The following is a 19,606-nucleotide window of genomic DNA, read 5'->3' on the forward strand; positions in this document are numbered from 1 at the left end:
TAACTTCTTTTGTGTTCAACAGATAAAAGAAACTCAAGGAACAACATGAGGATGAGTAAATGATGACAGAATTTTTGTGAAAACTATCCCTTTAAATCTTTCCACCACATATAATTGCAAAATAATAATAATAAAGTGGTAAAACAAATTAAGTGAATCTGTATTTAATTAATAAAAAAAAAAACAATGGCTTTCATATGTATTGACATGGGTGCATTCTAGTCAAACAACATGAATTTTTCAAATATGAATCGTTTGAAAGAATCATTTAACAAATAAGAATCATTTAAAGGAATAATTTGGAGAAGTCGCAGATCTCAGTACACTAACTTCTGAGATATAAAAGCGACTGACTCAAAATTTCTTGGAAATATTGTGAAAATAAAATACATATGAATCATATTTTGGGAAACCGATAGAATATTCATATTCATAAACCCTCCATGTTATAAAATTGCACACGCACATGCACACACACATAAAGCACCATTAACATTTGTCTGAGAATTTGTTATTTTACATAGTAATATTTTAATAATGACACAAATAATCTTATTCTTAACATTTTAAATGAATTGTTATTCCAGTATAACAAGAGATGGGTTATTTGAAGGAAAGTAAAGAACTAGAGGTAATCACGCTAAGTCCAGACATTATAGTAAGGTTCATGTCCTTGTGAAATTGTCCTTGCAATCTTTTTCAATACCACTGTTTCTTTATCAGGCATGGGCACTAGTAAAGCATGATTCACAGTTTCCACCCCACACACCGTGGGTTGGCCAATGTTTAGCCACAGGCTTATAAAAGTGTTTCATGTGGTTTAAGGCAAAGGCCATGCTGAGTCAAGACAGGAAGACAGCACAGCCTTAAATCAGTTACTGCCCTTTAAAAACACTCTCTGTTTGACATGCAGTCCTGCACCAGCCCACTAAATTGAAACTTGCTGTTGTGGGTGAAGCTGGTTAGTTTTGGGGGATCTAAAATTGGATACGATCTCGAGGGTCTTGTGCATGCAAGAAACCCCCAGAGGTTTGCTGTGCTCACGTGAACAGAGGTAGTACATCATTATTTATCTATTAATTTACCCTTTAGTCTTGGTGTAATCCATGTGCCATGTTTATTTCACCTGGCACTGATTCTTGACATACATCAGCTTTATCTGCAGTTTCTTAAAGTGACATTTCCACTTTAAAATTGATCAGACATATAAGAATGTTCTCAACACAAATGCAACATTATATTTTATTGATATTCTCCATTTGATATTGATATTCTCTAAATTGTAATGTTGACATGCATTCTCTGTAAAGTTGCTTTGAAACTATATGTATTGTGAAAAGTGCTATACAAATAAATGTGAATTGAATATTATTTATTTCAGCACAATAATGGTATGACTCATAACCTTTATATCCACCTGTCTGCAGTTCATATAACTCAATTTAGATATTAATAGGCCTACACATTAATATTTTATAGAAGCATCCCTGCTATGTCTGATAATGATGTTTAATTTTTGTAAATATAAGTGAATACAAATAAAAACAAACGTGAGGAATGGAAGAGTTCGCACGTTCTGTAAAAACTCTGATTATGTTCATATTAATCCAAAATAATTTCTTACATGCATAAACATTGTCAGTTTTGTAACTTGTTTTGTGCAAGAATGAGTGTCTATTTCGTTAGTAATGAGTGAATTTTAATTATGCCTAATTCATTCCTTGTATATGGCGACGGATTTCCATCGTAATACATCAAATTATTATTTTATTCCACAAAACCGCACATTTATCAAAACTTGACTGGAGTTATGCAGTAGTACTCTACTGCTCATTTACATAGTGTGTACGTTTTTCATTCCACACCAAGCGAAGAATGCCAATCTCAAGAACGCACGTAAGGGGGCGGGAACTCCAAAGAACATTTTCTATTGGCCGCGACGCTCTGTCACTCACAGCATGTGCGTCATTTCCGTTGTCAGGTGGTGCTGCTATGGAAAGATGTGATCAGTTGTCCTAAGAAGGCTTTTCCCTCAAAACCTCTGTCGGTAATCGTGAAATTTCTCCAGTTCGCTTGAAACAAACCGCTTCGTGGTGGAGTGTAAATGTCGGTGCGTCCCTGCTGAACGTTTAACCGGCCAGAAATGAGTGAGAATTAGTCTACGACAGAGGATTCCCTCGGCGGTTTTGGTAAGTTGTTAAATGGCCCTTCGGTCGGCTGAGGAGATTTTCACAGGCTGTTAAAGGGACACGGTGAACTCACTGGCTTTGTGGTGTTTATTTCTGTCTTGAAATTCAGACTAACATGCTTTTGCAACGGTTAAATTGTCGTCGGTTTAAATATTTTGAGGTATAGACTATACAAGCAAGAATGCAAATAGAAAATAAGCTTTCTATTTAAGTTTCGCTTGCAAATGCTAAGACGAGTCAAATAGGCTCGTTCTTTTAATAAGTGCACGAGCTTTGTTTCCTTATACACACACTTATTTAAGCCATTTATACTAGTGATTATTGTTATTATTTTTCTTGTAGCTGGTTGACAGCGTTCGTCGGTGTACGCCGTGTACTCTGTTGTGATCACACTGCAGTGCTCCAGTCTCTATTCCCTCTGCTGTTGTCTAACTATAAATGGAAACATTAGTCACTTGTTTTTACACACCACAAATCTTAGACATCCAAATATCAAACAAAACGTGTGCAAAACGCGCATCTGATACGGGTTGCGTCAAACTGCCTGCCGGTGGCTCGAAGGCTGCCAGGTTCTCAAGTTTGTATGCAGTGACAGCTAGTATATTTAGATCTAATAAAATATTAAAATGTTCTGCTACACTGTGGATCAGAGCGTTTAAATCATGCAGGGATGATATTTCACTTCTCCAATGACTGTGATGTGTGCATAATGCCATAAGATGACCACACTCTATCCATTCATTGCAATGCAGTATGAGTAATCTTTCATATAGCATGGTTTCATCATCATCAGCATGTTGTCGTTAAAAGGCATAGTTCATCTAAAAAGAAGATTCTTTCATTGTTTACTCACAGTCATGTTGTTCCAGACATGTTTTTTTTTTCTTCTTCAGTGGAACACAAAAGGAGATGTAAAGCTGAATATTAGGCACTGACACACTCGGTCACCATTCATTTTCATTACGTTTTTTTTCCATTCAATGAAAGTGAATACTGGCTGAGATTGTCTAGTGTCTCCTTTTTTTGTTCCACAGAAGATCGTCATCCAGGTTTGAAACAACATGAGGGTGAGTAAAAGACATACTTCCTGAGAATTTCATTTACTAGTGTTGACATGGATTCAATATTGTGTCTTTGTATGCATATGTGCATCTTAGTGGCAGCGCATTAATGTTTGGCATGGCCTAAAATGATTGCAGATGGTTTAATACCAACCCATAGATTAATTCTTTTTCTTTCAGGTTGCAGGTCAGATTTTCAGTCTTGGCTGTGCCAGACACAGTCTTGGTGTTTTTAAGATGTCAAATCTCCAATAATGCATAATAAAAGGGTTGATGAGAAAGAAATCGCGTCTCTCACCCCCGTCTGTCACATTGTCAACAGTCTGGGTCCAGAAAGACAAAAAGCTGCAAACGTGTAAAATGATCTGCTATAACAGCCAACTGTACCCCCTCCTACGTCCTCGAGACAAGCTGTGTGATCTGTTGCAGAATTACATTTGAATGTCTGTTTCATTCAAAATTACAATTCAACCAAGCTTATAGCTTAAATGTGAATCACAACTGTCTGGTGTAACTCTGAATTCAAAATTCGGGTGCCTTTTTAGCTCTGCTTTGCATATATTCGCTATTAGAGCACAACGATTGATGTTTTATTACTGGGATTTCATGCCCAGTCTCTGTATTGTCCCTTAATTTAAACAGAGTTGAGATTGATTTTGAAGAGCTCAAGGGGCGCAGAACTGCCCGCGATGCTAAATGCGCTCCCCCACTCCCCGTTCGCATCGTGATATGATGTCTGGAGGCTGCGTGTGTCATGCTACCATTGGTGTCAAACAGCAGCATTTCATATTTCTGACAAATTGCTACCAGTGCAAACCTCAGGGTTTGTATGAATCACACTATATCTGTCTGTAGAACCACGGATACAATTGTCAGATTATACAAGAACCCTTTATCCAACAAAACAAGCAGGCCTCCTATAAAATCAATAAGTCTTTAACGTAAATATTTGGCCATAATTATTGCACTTCATCGTGATGTCTGAACATTTATGCTTTCGAAACGTTTCCTGTTACATACCGGTCAGTATGAAAATCTTGTAAAATCTAGATTACGCCACAGAGATTTGCAGATAAACCCATGCAGATTAAGGAACGGAAGGATTACAAATAGTGAAAGGGGGGAAACATGAGTTCAAGAGTCAGGGTTATTTTAGTTAATTTGAGCTTGAGAATGGGTCTGTGGCACCATTTGTGAATGGGCTTCTATTGTCTATCACGGAAGTCACATCAACGGTTCACACCTGCTGCTAATCTTTGCTCATGCAAATGCATGTGGATCTGATGGATCATTCATACAGGGGCAGAGCTGTTAATGGTGTCTGACCGTTTTGAGGTGTCGGGGAGGGCATGGCTTTTGCTAGATTTCCTTCCCCCACCTGTTATTTGCCCTCTTTATAGCTCACACTTTTTTGGCACTGTATTTAAAGACCTCATTGGATTGGCTATTGTCCCTCAAGGCAAGAATGCAATGAATCAGTGTCCTAGGGTTACATTGTTTGGGTGCGCTTGGAGTTTTGTTTATAGTCAAGAAGCCACGGTTGCATGTAAGATTGTTATATCGATTTTATTGTATTGACACCGTCTTAATGTTTTTGACTTTTTCAGATCTGCAGAATGTCCAAACGCCGTGCTTCGGAACGAGGGGCTGGAGAATCATCCGGCAGACCCAGCAAGCTCCTTTGTCCTGGGATATCTGGCAACAATGCTAAGAGAGCTGGTCCCTTTGTTTTAGGTAAGCCACCAAGGGTGAATCTTCAATACTAGCCCAGCCCTGTCTTTTTGTGTTTTTATGCAAGCAAGCGAAGGAGGGGGTATAGAGTCCGTTCGGAGGCCTCTGTTTGAAAAGAATTGCAGGAATGTTTTGAATTGACTGCTTCACTTCTGAATCCTCAGGTCTTTCCCTGTATGTCACTATCACACTGCAGTCTTGCCTTTGAAATGCACCCGTCACAGTGTGACGTGGTAGTGCAGAGCACTGTGATAAGAGTATTTATGATTGGCTTCAAAGGAAATTGCTGTGCTCTACACTGACTGTACCTTTTGCATCCGTTCACACTCCTTTTCTCTATCCCTCCCCATCTCTACAGGCCCACGGCTGGGAAACTCTCCCGTGCAGAGTATAGTTCAGTGTCTAGCCAGAAAAGATGGGACGGATGATTTCTACCAGCTAAAAGTAAGTACTCTTTTAGGCCTTGTTTACATGGTATTAACATCAAGTGGTCAGGCGTGACGGTACACCATTTATATCTGGTCCCAAATTCATCTCTTGTGACTATTTGTGATCGGGTTGCATTAAGTGGAAAAATTGGTTGAGGAATACGGTCAAAAAACATCAGTGCAGGGTATCGATACAGATTTTCTGATTCACGTTCAAAAGTTTTGTGTCGGTAAGATTATTTTTTTTTTTCCTTGGCTGCATATATTTATTTAAAATGCAGTGAAAACTGTAATGTTATGAAATATATAAGCACAATTTAAAATAACTCTTGTGTTTTAATTTGTTTTGAGAATCTAATTTATTCCTGTAATGGCAACATTTTTAGCAGCCCTTACTCCAGTGTCACATGATCCTTCAGAAATCATTCTGATATGGTGATTTGGTGCTCAATGAAATTTTTTTTTTTTTTTTTTTTTCAACGTTGAAAACAGTTGCTTAATATTTTTTTGGCAATAAACTTTTCAGGACATTTTGATAAATAGAAAGATAAAACGGCATTTATTGGTATTCAGCATTTTTGTTGCCACTTTTGATCAATTTATCGCTTTGCTTAATAAAAGAAACAAAATTCTGACCCTACATTTTTAAACTGTGTCTTGTATGTATGTATATATAAAATGTAATGTTTATTCAGTAGCTTTTCTAGATTCAGTAAGTTCATTCAGTGAAGAATCCATCAGACTTCTTTCTGAATATCTTGATTAGTGAGGTAAAATTTTTATTTTTTTTTTTCTCAGCCCTACAAACATTTTCATCCCTGTTTACATATGTATTGGGGATCGGCTCAACAAAAATGGCTTTTAATACCAGATGTAAACTGTCTCATTCTGTATCACCTCACAAAAACCCTCCCATGTGATTCAAACATGTTCTGACCAGGGAAGTGAGACTGCTTCTGAACACAAAAGCCCCTGTGTGTCCAACTGTTTGCATGAACCTTTGACCTGCTTCAACAAATCTCTACAATCCCGTCCAATTCATGACCACCTCTGGTTCAGAGATGACCATCAAACCTTTTTGTTTATGGACCAGCCTGTTATGGGCTTGAACGAAAGGTGCTTGTCAACCTGGAGTCTGACCTTTTTGACCCTACTCTTCCTTGCCCCTGAGTCTAGTGTCTCTCAGATCGTTGTCCAGATGTGTTGAAGGACATGGTTGGGACTTATCTTTGACCACTCTGTAGATAAAGCTTTTAATGGACCCTCTGTATTGCCTCAAGATCGTTGATAGCTTAGTATTCTATCACATTGAAGATAAGAAACCCCCAGGAAGGTTTAAAACAGGATCTAGTGGCATGGTGTCTTCTTACCTTTGACCTTTGTTGTAGATTCTGACCCTGGAAGAACGTGGGGACACGGCGGGAGAGACACAGGAAGAAAGGCAAGGCAAAATGCTCCTGCATACAGAGTATTCTTTACTGTCACTGCTCTCCAACCAAGAAGGAGTGGTACACCATCACGGCCTCTTCCAGGTAAGAATGTGTAGAATGTGTCATTACAGGTTTTAATGTCTATCAAGATGCATTATTTGTGCAGTTGCTGGAATTGTTTGGCATCTTGTACATCAGGAGTGGGGAAAAGTGATTCATTGATGCACACTGGTTCTGCTTGGAGCTACACAAATAGTATTTAATTGTGAATTAATGATTGTTATGAAAAAAAAGAGAGCAAAATTTAGCATCATGCATTTAGATAGGGTTGGGCGATGTCTACCAAATTGGCATCAGACGATGTCCACCGGGAAATATCACGATGCCGGCTCAAACATTGTGATGTCTGTCAGCCACCGGCTCTACATTTACACAGGACAAAATGCATCACATTATTGAAAATGTATCATTCTTTCACAGAAAACATGCTGATTAATCACAAAATTAACTGTTTTTCTCTAATGGTGCATTTCATTTTTTCAGAGCTAAGCCATCTCTTCTATTTTATCTCTTTCTTTTTTTTTTTCTATTTCTATTTTTGGATGAGAGTACACAGTCTGCCTTGACTCACCAAAGATTTGTCTTTTAAAATTTGAAAAGCATAAACTTGTTTTGGAATCTGGCTGTGACTCTTTGAATCAAAATTGAGTCGATTTGAGACGCTTAAAGATTCCCTCCCCCTTCTCTATGTCCTCTGTCTCACAACTTAATTTGTTCCTTCAGTTGTTTTCATTTTCATCACAAAGTGCTCGCAGTGACTCACCACTTACTTTCTCTTTAAGATGCTTTTTTTTCCCTCCCTCTCTTGCCTCGGCTTTTTAACTATATCATAGACCTCTCCTTTCTTCCCCGGTGGAAATTGTCTGCAGAACAAGCCGTACTGTGCTGTCAGGGCCATTCATTGAAGCTTGCAGTATTGATTGGTTTATTATAGCTTGTCTCTAGAGTGGGCCAGTTAATTATGGATCGCCTCTTGTGTTCGGAGGCGCAGTCATTGCAAACACAAACCACACTGCCGATCGATTTGTGCCCCTTGTTTGACCCCGGTCTCAGGTGACCGAAGGAGGGCTTTCATCATTCAAGCTGTTGCACATGGCGAGTCATACAGGAGAATCGCTGCTTTCCTTTTTTGTACCACCGGTACATTAGCGTCATCTTGTACTTGAAACACTATATTTTCTTCTCCGCTCCATTCAAAAGCTTAATGGTGTGGTTATGTATCCATTTTCTTTGTTAGACACTGTTAAATGCACTGCTGGGTTGGCTGAGGTAAAGTCTTTTATGCTGTCCCTGCAATTATTGTCTGTGCAAAACTTTTATAACGCATTATCTCTTTCTCCATCTCAGGACCGCTCCTGTGAGATTGTCGAGGACATGGAGGCCAACAAAGTGCGGAAGATGAAGAGACGAATCTGTCTGGTGCTCGACTGCCTCTGTGCCCACGACTTCAGCGACAAGACTGCCGACCTCATCAACCTGCAGCATTATGTCATCAAAGAGAAACGATTGAGCGAGCGCGAGGCCATCGTTATCTTCTATGATGTGGTGAGAGTAGTGGAGGCATTACATAAGGTGAGCTGCCATGGTGAACTGGTTTTAAAGCCAATAATAAATCAAAATTGACAATTTTTTTTTTTTTCGTTTGTTTTTTATCAGATTTTTTCCCCCAGCTTTTTCAATTAGCAAAAATGATTTTTAGTTTCATTATTAGTTATAACTAGTGCTGTCAAAATTAGCGCGTTAACGCATGCGATGCCCATTTTGTCGAGTATCCGTATAAGAGCAGTCATAAATTAGTTAAATAACATCTTAAATGAACTTAAAGAGTTGTGAGAAAATGAAATGGTTATCAGATCCGCATCATATTCAGCAGGGGTAGGTCTTAAAGTTACAGCAGCCTAATAAACAAGTTGCTGTGATGTCTGTCATTAATGTTAATCAAATAACAAGGTAACAGAGTAAATTGTAGCTTTAACAAGGATTAATCTATTTAATTTGTCATTTATGCAGTGAAGACTGTAACGTGTTTGACAACTTTGACAATATCTTTATATTTCCTGTTAGACAGGTAGGATGGCCGCAGGTAAATGACATTTATTATAATGGGTTTGTGTGAAGATTGTTTTGTTAACTTAAATTAGTTATTTTTTTGTTTTTTATTCACAATTAATTACAGAAAAAAATGTGCGATTAATTAGTTAATTTTTTTTAATCGATTGACAGCACTAGTTATAATTTGATTGCAATGCCAGTCACATTGGATTCAGTTTATTTTTATTTACCTATATTTTTATTATTTTGCTACTGTGTTTTTTTTTTTTTTTTTTTTTTTTTTTACTATGGTTTCCAATGTATAAAATGTTTTCCTCATTGAATAGTTTGTTTTTTGGGAAGTTTGTCGTTTTGCAGAAGTAAAATGAAAAACACATTAAGTTAATGTGGTGAATGATGCATGTCAGTTTTCTGTAATATACTGCTATGATGATTTGTCAGTTTGCATGCTTTCCAAAGTGTAGCCCACATCTTCAGGTATATGTTGTAACCGTACACTGTTCTTACCATTGTAGAAGAACATCGTGCATAGAGACTTGAAGCTTGGAAACATGGTGCTTAATAAAAGGTAAGATGTCTTTCCTCTTCCTTTTACCTGCTGTGCTAGTGGAGTTTTCTGTGCGCTCAGCTCTCTGTTGGGGTTTCATGGAGCACCGTCTGGCCTCATTGACCCGTCTCCTCTTGAGCTCTTAGTGCGAGTGTGATTCATCCCCACAGGCTGAAGAGGGAGGGGAGGGAGCAGCGGGAATCTATCCCAGTTAAAACGAACAGGCGTGGAACGTGCCCCTGGTTCATTCCCTGGAAAAAAGGAGAGGGCTATGGAGCCAGGGAAGGGGGGTAAAACCGCACATGCTGGCTTGAAGGCATCTGAGGTCGGCAAGCATTGTGAATCAGATAGGTTTGGTGGAATTCCCAATCCCTCATCCATAAAGACCCTCTCCAAACACCATATGTGCCGTGTGCATGTGTATTTTCTGCCGTGCGTGTAGAAAGGGAAGGCTTCTAAACACAGCTCTGTTGTCTCTGCCATTTCAAATGTCCTGAGGAACAAGAGAGTTACTGACTAATTGAAAATCCTCAGTTCTGCCTGTCACATTTGCCAGCATGTGCTGCTCGCCACTGAGTTGTCGCATATTGTAGCTTGGTCACATAAGTGCCCAGCTTGTCTAATTACGAAACCCGTCACACCATATAAGCTCAGTGGCATTTGTAGAGAGAAGAGGAGTAGGGCTAGTTTCTTTCATCTTATCCTCTCCCTTGTCTCTTTACAGGAAAAGTCTGGTTCATTTGACCAGACCATTTGATTTCATTTAACCATCCCTGGCCCTCTTGAAATGGTGCAGTTGGGCTCGGTGTGCATATAGTGTAATTGCTAACAACGCTGGAGCACAGAACAGCTACTACTTTTGTGTGCGATATTGTCATCATTACGACAGCAAACATCTTCTATTACTACTTGGATAGGGCACTTTTAAATTAATTTAAATAAATCGAGTATATTTAGGTTTATAGCAGGTCTGGTTCTCACTTTATTGATATACAGGAATTGTAGTTGGCAAGTAAAGCTGCAAATTCCTCCATCAATGTCAGCTGTCTCCATAATATTCTTTTGATACGTGCAGCACAATCAAGTGAAAATCGCTGCACGGCATAAATGAAAAATCTCTTAGGCAGTCTATTAGCACAAGTGCTTTTCTTTCGGTTTTCTTCAAAACAAAAAGTTGCATCATAAATGACTTAAGCATGCTCCGGCCAGGGCACGGTACAAGGCAAAAAAAAAAAAAAAAAAAAAAAATATATATATATATATATTATATATATATATATATATTTTTTTTTTTAAAGAAATAAGTAAAAGTGACCGTAAAGACTTTTATGTTGTTTAAAAAAAAATGCATTTAAAAAAAAAAAAAATGGATCATGGTTTCCTCTAATACACTTAAAATTGGACTAATGGCTGCTGGATATTCAGCTTTGCCATACAGGAATAAATTACATTTTAAAATTTTTAATTGTAATAATATTTCAAAATATTACTGTTTTTACTGTTTTTGATCAAATAAATGCAGATTTGTTGAGCATAAGAGACTTCTTTCAAAAACATTAAAAAACCTTATCAACGCCAAAATAAAATGGCTTTTTAAAAAAAAAAAAAAACTACCAAGATGCAATTATAAATATTCTCAGAAGAGTTGGGAAGTTATGAAATAAGAACATTGAGTAACACGTGAGTTTTCATTTATGCCTGGTGTTTTTTTATTTCCTTATTTTTTCTTTTCTTAGTATCTTGCATGTGCCATTGTTGAGTCAAGCATTTTAAGCCTTTTCCATGGGTGTCAATTAAGATGACCAGTATTGCATTGCTGAACGGCAAAAGAAAACATCCACACGTATGCATACTTGTCACTGGACCCTATGGTGATGAAACCGAGCAGTCTGGTCTGTCTGCTTCAGTTCAGCAAGAGAGCAGAACACTGTGTCCCAGCTGGAGATAATACAGCCCTCTGCCAAAGGATTCATAGCTCAGAGCTGAGTCACACTCATGTAATGCTGGCAGACCTCTCTCTCTCTCTCTCTCTCTCTCTCTCGCTCTCTCTCCCCCCTCTCTCGCTTTTTCACTCTCTAAATACCCTTCTGATCCTACTGTCTGTGTGACCCTGCCCAGCCGGCAGACTGTTGGATTTGGGTGGAATGGAAAGTACTCGGTATTAGTCATAAGTGGTCCATGACATGATACTTGGGCCTTCAAAAATGACTACTGAATCTGGTTCTGACATGTAATATCTGTGGAGCTTTCTGCATCTCTCCAGAATCAACCTGGGAAGGCTTTGTTTATTATCAGCATTTTGTCAATAACTGGCATGTAGTGCAGAAGCTTCTTTCACATTTCACAAGCATTTGTTGCCATCATTTCATACCTCTTTTTCACTCCTTCACAGCTTACACACTCCGCTCTTCAGGGAGCACCATATGGCTGTCACCATCAAGACTCTATAAAAGTGAACAAATTGCCTGATCTGCACATTTGCTTTCACTATTAGCTTTGTTCCTCTTACAGCACAGATTGCCCAAGCAAAGGAACTCCAATACCAAACAATTGCATCAAAATCCCACATTAACCTCACCCAGCAGAGGCAGTTCTGACCGGATTTCAACATCGAGACTTCCTCTTGCGCTTAAACCATTTAACTTTTCCCATCAACAGGGGCTAATTTTAGTAGCACTGAGAGACCGGGAGGCTTCTTGGTCTCTTCACTTGAGCAGGAAGAGGAGAATGAGCAATGAGAATGTCCTGAGGAGAAACACTTGCTGACTTTTTTTCTTTTTATTTCGGGAATCAAAGCAGTTAAAACAGTCATGATGAAACCAGATAAAAGCTTCCATTTAGGCTAAAACGTTTATGAAGAATAAAACTAGCAGGAATTTGATGCTGCATGTAAAGAACGACATGTAAGGCAACCAATTTGTGGCATTTAGGAGCATGTCATTTGAAAACATTGACAACACGAGAAATTGCCATGCAAAAACGACGTAGTCGTCTCCGTGCAACACAAAACTATTTTATGTATTCAAATGCTTTAAAACGCACAAATTGTCGAAGAGTGTGAGCTAACTGGATCTTAGTGGATCCAGTTCATAAAAATACTGTTGATTTTAGTTATTTAAATTGACTATTTATACACCATTAAAGGTATACTGAAAACTAACTGGTACAGATGCTGTGTAGAATGTATAGCATTTTTCCCATATAGTCCATTGTGACTAATTTAGCCTCCGTTTTCACTTATAATCTAATTTAATCATGACCCTCCTTTTTAAATGAAGATAGTAATCAGCCTTAAACCAGTAAGAAATTCTTCTGGGAAAAACGACGCTTCTGAAACAAGCCTGTTTGTAACTGTTAGGCGTAAGTGTGACAGTCACTTTCAGGGTGTGAAAGTGAGAGCTTAACTGGGGAAGCATGGGAAAAGAGGATGTAGCTGAGAGATGTAGATGTTTTTTAAGAGGGTTTTTTTTTTTTTTTTTTGACTGAAGGGAGATTACAGCTGTTGACTGTGTGAATTCTCACATTGGAGGTCCCTCGGTTCAGCTCTGTCAGCTGATGCGTTAGTTTTGCTCATTGTAAATGTGAATGCATTTTTTACATGAAAGGGTCTCTGTGTATGTTGGTGTGCTTGTTTTCATTGCATGCCTGTCACTGAAAAAGTGCTGTTCTTTCCTCTCTGAGGTACAAAGATTAGTCATCCCTGAGCTTGTGAGAAGCCACAGGTGACTCACTTGTTTGTCAAGTGCAGTCACGGTGTGTTCTGTCATGTTAGGTTCTGCTTTCTGGAAAGGCAGAATGGCTCCCTGCCACAGATTAGATTTAATGACATAGACAAAAATATCATAGGCATGTTTGCACAGATACAAACACGACTCGCCTAACAACAGTTAGAGATTCGTTTTGATAAGCATAATATAGTGTAAAAATGTGTGTGTTTATGTATATGTGTGTATTCCGCACTAATCCAGACAGCAGAAATTAATTTTGCGGGGCTCTTTGAGGGTGAATCTAAAAACGTAAATATATTTGAATCGCAATCCAAAATTCTAATTAATTTTAATTTAATTTAATTTTTTAGCATAAAGAGAATTTATGCCTTTTCTTTAGTACAAAATAAGTTGTCATGTAATGAAAATGTTACGGTGCAATGAAGCTTAAAATTTCTAATTTTCTTTATTAAATATAATTTTGTCTTGTTTCACTTTTGATTTTGTGGTAAATTATGACCTGGACTTGTTTACATAGACACATTTAGATTTCACAAGCTGTCTTGTTAATAAACAGAGCGACCTTATGCGGGAATTCATGGATGTTTTTTGACGTCATCGGTGTGTTGTGTTTGTGTGTTGCAGGACCCATCGGATCACCATCACAAACTTTTGCCTTGGCAAGCATTTGGTGAGTGAGGAAGATCTGTTAAAGGACCAGCGAGGCAGTCCAGCCTACATCAGTCCAGATGTCCTAAGTGGTGAGAATCCAGCTTCTCTGCTTGAGCGTGTGTGTGTGTGTGTGTGTGTTTATGTGTGTGACTCACATGACTCACCCTCCATGTCACCACTGTAATCAAAACTCATAAACCCAACCACCTACACGGCCCTAATCACAAACCGTCAGCATAGATGAGCAATAGTTACATTTATTAAAGTCATTATTTGTGTTGTGTGCCGCAAGACATGACCTGTTAGCTCATCAACGACTCAATACCAAACTCTTCCTTGAAGCTTGTTGTCATGGCCTCGGGCAGATCTTAGCAGCACAGCGGATAAAATTAACAGCGGTCATATCACAAGGTTTATCTTTCCAAATAATCTCTTTGTGTGGAACTGAAGCTCACTCAAGTGATATAATTTCAGTACATGGGATTCACTGTTTATCTTATCTGTCAAACATTTATGTAGTCAAATGAGGTTTATGTATGTTTATAGGTATAGGTACATTTAAGTAGTCAAAAGAGGAAATATTTGGACTTTTATATAAAATTTTTAGTTTCTAAAAACACATGTACAGAAATACTTATGGTGGATGTCTGTGGAGTGTTGTGCGTTTTCAACGTGCAGCTTCATTGTAAGTACATAACTGTCAGCACATTTTTATTGTTTTTCACAATCTTAAAAGTGGCTAGTCAATATTGTTTTTTGCTGTCAATAGTTCAGCTTATATTTTATATTTAGCTTATAATATAAAATATTCAAGAGTCTTCAGCAAGTCAAATGTTGTATCATCCTAAATTGTTGTGGAAAAAATGGAAGTTACTTTCAAGCCAAAAAAGCTTATACTAGAAGCTAACATTTCAGCTAAATATCTCATTGTCCCTCCCACAATAAAATGTGTCAAGTACAATTAAAAAGAAATGTAATTATATTAATCTCTTTGGTTCTTTACATTGCATAGCAAATTTGCAATGAAACAATTTACAAAGTATATAAACATATTCATATGGTTTCAAAAACTTGTGCATTGAGGCATCACGGGCTTCTCTCAGGGTTGCCTCCTGAGATACTTAGTTTTTTGCCTAATTCAAAGACTGCACCAGCTTAGTGAAAAAATAAATGAAGCGTCATTTATAGTTAATTCAATGCTGAAATGTCAGTTAAACATTTTTAAAATTACTATTTTAAGAAAAAATGTGTGTACTGTGTACATTTATGTCCCATGAACTGCGTGTGCTGAGCGCTATTTATATGAAAAGTTGAAAATCTCTGCTTTCGAATCTTTTTCGTTTCGTTGATGCACTAGCAAAAATATCTGACAACACGACCTTTCCAAAACTGTCTTTCGTGTTTTCGGGGTTTTTCCGAGATCTCTGTGGATGTAGGCTCTGGTTAGATGGTGCATTCCGAGCATGCATGTTAAATAGAGGTGCAGTCGAGCTCTTGTTTGTGGTCTCCATTCACAGTAAAATGACAAAGATACTGGGAGTAAATCAGCCAAATATGACAGCAGAACAAAGGGAGAGCTGCTTCAGTGAGTCATCACAATGAGTCATGCAGAGAGGAACTACTCTTCCTGCTCTCTCTCCCTATCTCTCTCTCTCTCTCTCTTCCTCTCACTGTTTTTCCATCGCTCACTCTCTCTCTCCTCTACCTCTCTTTCTCATATGTAGGGTCAAAGTAGAAAGAGAATGTGTACCTTACAGAAAAATATAGCATGCAAATCAAGCTGTTTACCAAACAGAAATGTACCCAATTAACTCTTTTAAAACAAGTTCCCATGACTCATTTGTGCTGTTCATGCATGTTGTTGTGTTCTGTTGCCCATTTATGGTGGTAAACAAACCAGCATGGTGAGTGTGAATAGGTTTTGGGGGACTATAAAGATGTATATATATGCTCTGCTTTATTAAAAAAAGAAAAGAAAAAAAATGGTATGTTATGATTGAATGTTCTTAAGGTAGTTAGCTCATTGCTTGCCAAACAAGTTCCTTTCAGTTGTCTTGTCAGACTAAATGAGTCTTGAAATTTGATACTGCACCAAAATATTTTTGCATTCGTATCTATGTACTTGTGTAGCATTTGTTACTGCTCCAAAATAAAGTTCCAGTCTGACTGAACAAGCAAACTGTTGTAGAGCTGCCTGCTGAAAATGTACTTTGTGTTTCCATGTAGGTCGTCCATACCGCGGTAAACCCAGTGATATGTGGGCGCTCGGTGTGGTGCTGTTCACCATGCTCTATGGCCAGTTCCCGTTCTATGACAGTATACCTCAAGAGCTCTTCCGCAAGATCAAAGCAGCAGAGTACTCCATCCCTGAGTGAGTCTCTCCATTATCTCTGTGCTTTGATATGAATCAAATGTGTTTAAACATGTTAATTAGCAAATATTGTGTTGGCCCTTGTTTAAAAGGATAGTTCACTCAATTAGTGTTGTCAAAAGTACCGACTTCAATACCAAGTCGGTACTGAAATTTGAAAAAATGTGAAGCTTTGAGCGCTGTTGAGCGGATTCGTAAACACCTCTGATTGGCCATTGTTCACACGCACAACATATTTATATGTGATTGGCTACTATGGCTACAATGATTCTCTTTACCGAGAATTTACACAGATAAAGCATTACACAGGTAAATCGTCCGGTCCGCTGATAGATGCCTACTTTCAAACGCTCCCAGTGTTGATCATTGTAGCCAATCACAGACATATCTGATGAGCATGTGAACACAATGGCCAATCAGGTGTTTACGAATCCGCTCAACAGTGCTCAAAGTCTGTACTTTTGACAGTACTACACTCAATAACGAGTGTATCAAATTTTTGATAATTTTATGGTTCTTTTGCACCCTTGAAATCGCCAATACATTGTTAAAAATGTATTTGTGTTCCACAGAAGGAAGTCATACAGGTTTGGAACTTGGAACCTTTTTATTTTTGGTGAACTATTCCTTTAAATGAAAGCTGTGAAAATGTTAATGGAAATGCTTATGTGTCTTTGTGCCTGTTTCGTTTGTGCAGGGATGGGCGGGTATCAGAAAGTACGGTGTGTTTGATCAGGAAGCTTCTGGTGCTCGACCCCCAGCAGAGACTCACTGCCACCGAGGTGCTCGAGTCTCTGAGCGCCATCATCGCATCCTGGTGCGTCTCATCTGATCTCAGCTTTATAGTTCCAATTTTCGCCAAGAGTTTTTTTTTTTTTTTTTTTTTTTTTCAGAGTTCACATAACTTCTTAGGAATTCATGTGATGGGGTGATGTCATCTTGGGTCAGCAATGTTGTCTCACCACATTTTCGCAATCCAGTGCAGTTTTCAGTTATGCATTTAAAGGCCCTTGGCTATACATCTGAAAATTCCCATTTGTCATTGAAAGTTTTTTTTTTTTTTTTCTTTAAACAGGCAATCTGTGTCCTCGCTGAGTGGCCCTCTACAAGTGGTGCCAGACATAGACGATCAGCTTAACCATCCCGAACATCTTCAGGAGGTCAGTACCACTCGTGGGATTTAGAAGTGTATGGAATTTTATGGTTGAAGGGCCTTTTTTATGAGAAACAAGGGCTACAGGTTGACTTAAAATGATTTAAAATAAAAGAATATTATATTAAAACAATCTAAAAAATGTAACTGATTATATATTATAATTGCATATTAATTATAATTTATTTATTAACTGATTTTACTTGTGTCTTATAAATAAGGGCCAAAATGTATAGTTCCTCTGGTAGCAGTGAATGAAATGGTTAAATACATATTTTCAAACAGGTTTAGTGAACACAAACTCTTCCACTGGTCAAACAAACTGATAGTTTCACACTAAACTCAGACCATTCCTTGGTTTGCTCTGCTTGATAATCCTGCCAAACTGACAATGTTTTGAAAGTGCCAGTGTTTCAGCCAACCAGTGGCTTGCTTGCAGTTGTCTTTGCTTAAGCTGGAATTGATAATAATAGAAACTCTTTAAACAGCATTACTATGATGAGGTTCTTACAGGCTCTTATTATATATCCTCAGGTGAAAGTGACAGAAGAGTCGTCTCAGTACGAATTTGAGAACTACATGAGGCAACAGCTCTTGTTGGCAGAAGAGAAGAACACTATCCACGAGACCAAGAACTTCCTCAGCAAGAGGCATTTTGGTAACGTGCCTCCGGTGAGGCGCCTTGGCCACGACGCTCAGCCCATCAGTCCTCTGGATGCAGCAATACTGGCCCAGCGCTTCCTCCGGAAGTAGCACTGCCATTCTGTCACCGGGAATGGAGCGAGCCTCGGAACTAGGCACACACCTGTATGTACGTTTGCGTGTGAGAGTGTATATGTGCGTGTTTGTGAGCACACAGCACGAGTCTGGCAGACACAAACAAGGGCCAAGGAACAGCTCAGTGCTCTGTTGCTCCATTCATCGACACAGGACACAGACTCTGCCTATGGGTGGCACACAGGTCTAATGAGACTCTGACCACCAACACCACCTCCACCATGCCAATCCTTGCCCAAATCTGACACACACACACTCACACACACACATTTTCAGCAATACCCCAACAGAATCATGTAGCAGATCACACACAACCACCCCTCCCCACCCACCTCTCCCCCAGCACTTTCTACAGAAACGCCTCGGATCACACGATCAACCCTTTCGTTCTGTTCCCCTCAACCAGTTTGTCTGTTCCGCTCCCATCTGTATCTATGACTGCAAATCTACCTCTTACCATTTTTCTATCTCTCTATTTCCTTCTTTCTTGGTCAGTTTTTAACAATGCTCTCCGTTCTAATGAAAGCAGGACTCCTTATGTTGAGGGGGAGACAAGCACAGGCTCAAGAGCATTAGCATTGTGGTTGTGTAACTATTCTGTGTCAAAACCAGTGATTGGTTTTTCCTCAATCTAAATAAGCTTTTTCCATCCTCTCCTACAAAAACGGTAGCATTTTAAGTAAGATTATTCACTTTTTTTGCCATTGAAGATGTTAAGTATCACAAGTTAGAAAGCTAATAACCTCATATTACTGAAATCATAGCAGCGCATGTTTCTCGTTCCTCTATTTGATTGGGTTTCTGTTGGCAGCTAGCATCTGTCTCTGGATGCGTACAACCAAAAGCTTAACTTGGCATCCAAACCGGCTGATGATATGGTACGTTACTCTCCCCTCTTGCTTTCGTCCGTTCAGAAGGCAGCAGAAAGCTCAAGGCTACCATTTCCTGTGCGTTCGCCCAATCGTAAACAGAAATGTACATTTAATCATGTGATATGCCACTACAACGGACATTTAAGAAGCTGAGCTTGGTGGTACTGTCATGGATTTTGGTGTGTATCACATAGGGACTCGTTGCGGGGTTGTGCTTGGAAAAAAGATGAGGTATGGGACAGCTGGTGATGGGATGAAACTGTCAGGAAGCAGGGCGGCTGAGCCGGCAGTCATGCGGAAGTCTAAGCCAAGATAAGCCCCATAAGCACAGCCCTTAAACCCTCCTTTCCTTTTGTGTCCCTCCGTCTAGAGCGCTCACCCTCTGATAGCATGCCAAGCCATCAAAGTGCATCTTCTGCCATGTCCTCTATCTCCGGTGCTTTCGTTCCCCACACAGATTTCAGCTGCAGCTCAGGGATCGAGGATTGGCCGCTGGGGGACGTTTTTGGCCACAGTGATACAAAGAAACCCGTTGCATAGGGGACTGTTTTGTTTT

The 19,606-nt window shown here is 39.0% G+C and overlaps 1 protein-coding gene across 3 annotated transcripts; it reads left to right on the forward strand.

Annotated features, from left to right (window-relative positions):
• Nucleotides 1-924: 924 nt before the first annotated feature.
• Nucleotides 925-18,527, forward strand: stk40 (serine/threonine kinase 40). 3 transcript variants are annotated; one of them, XM_067405326.1, is made up of 12 exons: nucleotides 1,975-2,189; nucleotides 3,224-3,256; nucleotides 4,858-4,984; nucleotides 5,340-5,425; nucleotides 6,798-6,941; nucleotides 8,247-8,471; nucleotides 9,467-9,519; nucleotides 13,851-13,966; nucleotides 16,104-16,248; nucleotides 16,946-17,065; nucleotides 17,324-17,408; nucleotides 17,936-18,527. In XM_067405326.1, exons 2-12 carry the CDS (start codon nucleotides 3,251-3,253, stop codon nucleotides 18,152-18,154), a joined length of 1,326 nt encoding a protein of 441 aa, XP_067261427.1. In that variant the 5' UTR covers nucleotides 1,975-2,189; nucleotides 3,224-3,250; the 3' UTR covers nucleotides 18,155-18,527. The 3 variants fall into 3 exon arrangements, with proteins under 3 accessions (XP_067261443.1, XP_067261427.1, XP_067261435.1); XM_067405342.1 differs by lacking the exons at nucleotides 1,975-2,189; nucleotides 3,224-3,256 and adding an exon at nucleotides 925-1,054; XM_067405334.1 differs by lacking the exon at nucleotides 3,224-3,256.
• Nucleotides 18,528-19,606: the final 1,079 nt, after the last annotated feature.

The sequence above is a fragment of the Chanodichthys erythropterus genome, chromosome 2 (assembly GCF_024489055.1).
Source record: "Chanodichthys erythropterus isolate Z2021 chromosome 2, ASM2448905v1, whole genome shotgun sequence".
In the NCBI taxonomy this organism is placed as follows: domain Eukaryota; kingdom Metazoa; phylum Chordata; class Actinopteri; order Cypriniformes; family Xenocyprididae; genus Chanodichthys; species Chanodichthys erythropterus.

Excerpts from the sequence above, each read along its gene's own strand:
- stk40 (XM_067405326.1), top strand. Across the intron at positions 13,967-16,103 it reads CAGTCCAGATGTCCTAAGTG|GTCGTCCATACCGCGGTAAA; the intron begins GTGAGAATCCAG and ends GTTTCCATGTAG. Across the intron at positions 16,249-16,945 it reads GCAGAGTACTCCATCCCTGA|GGATGGGCGGGTATCAGAAA; the intron begins GTGAGTCTCTCC and ends TCGTTTGTGCAG.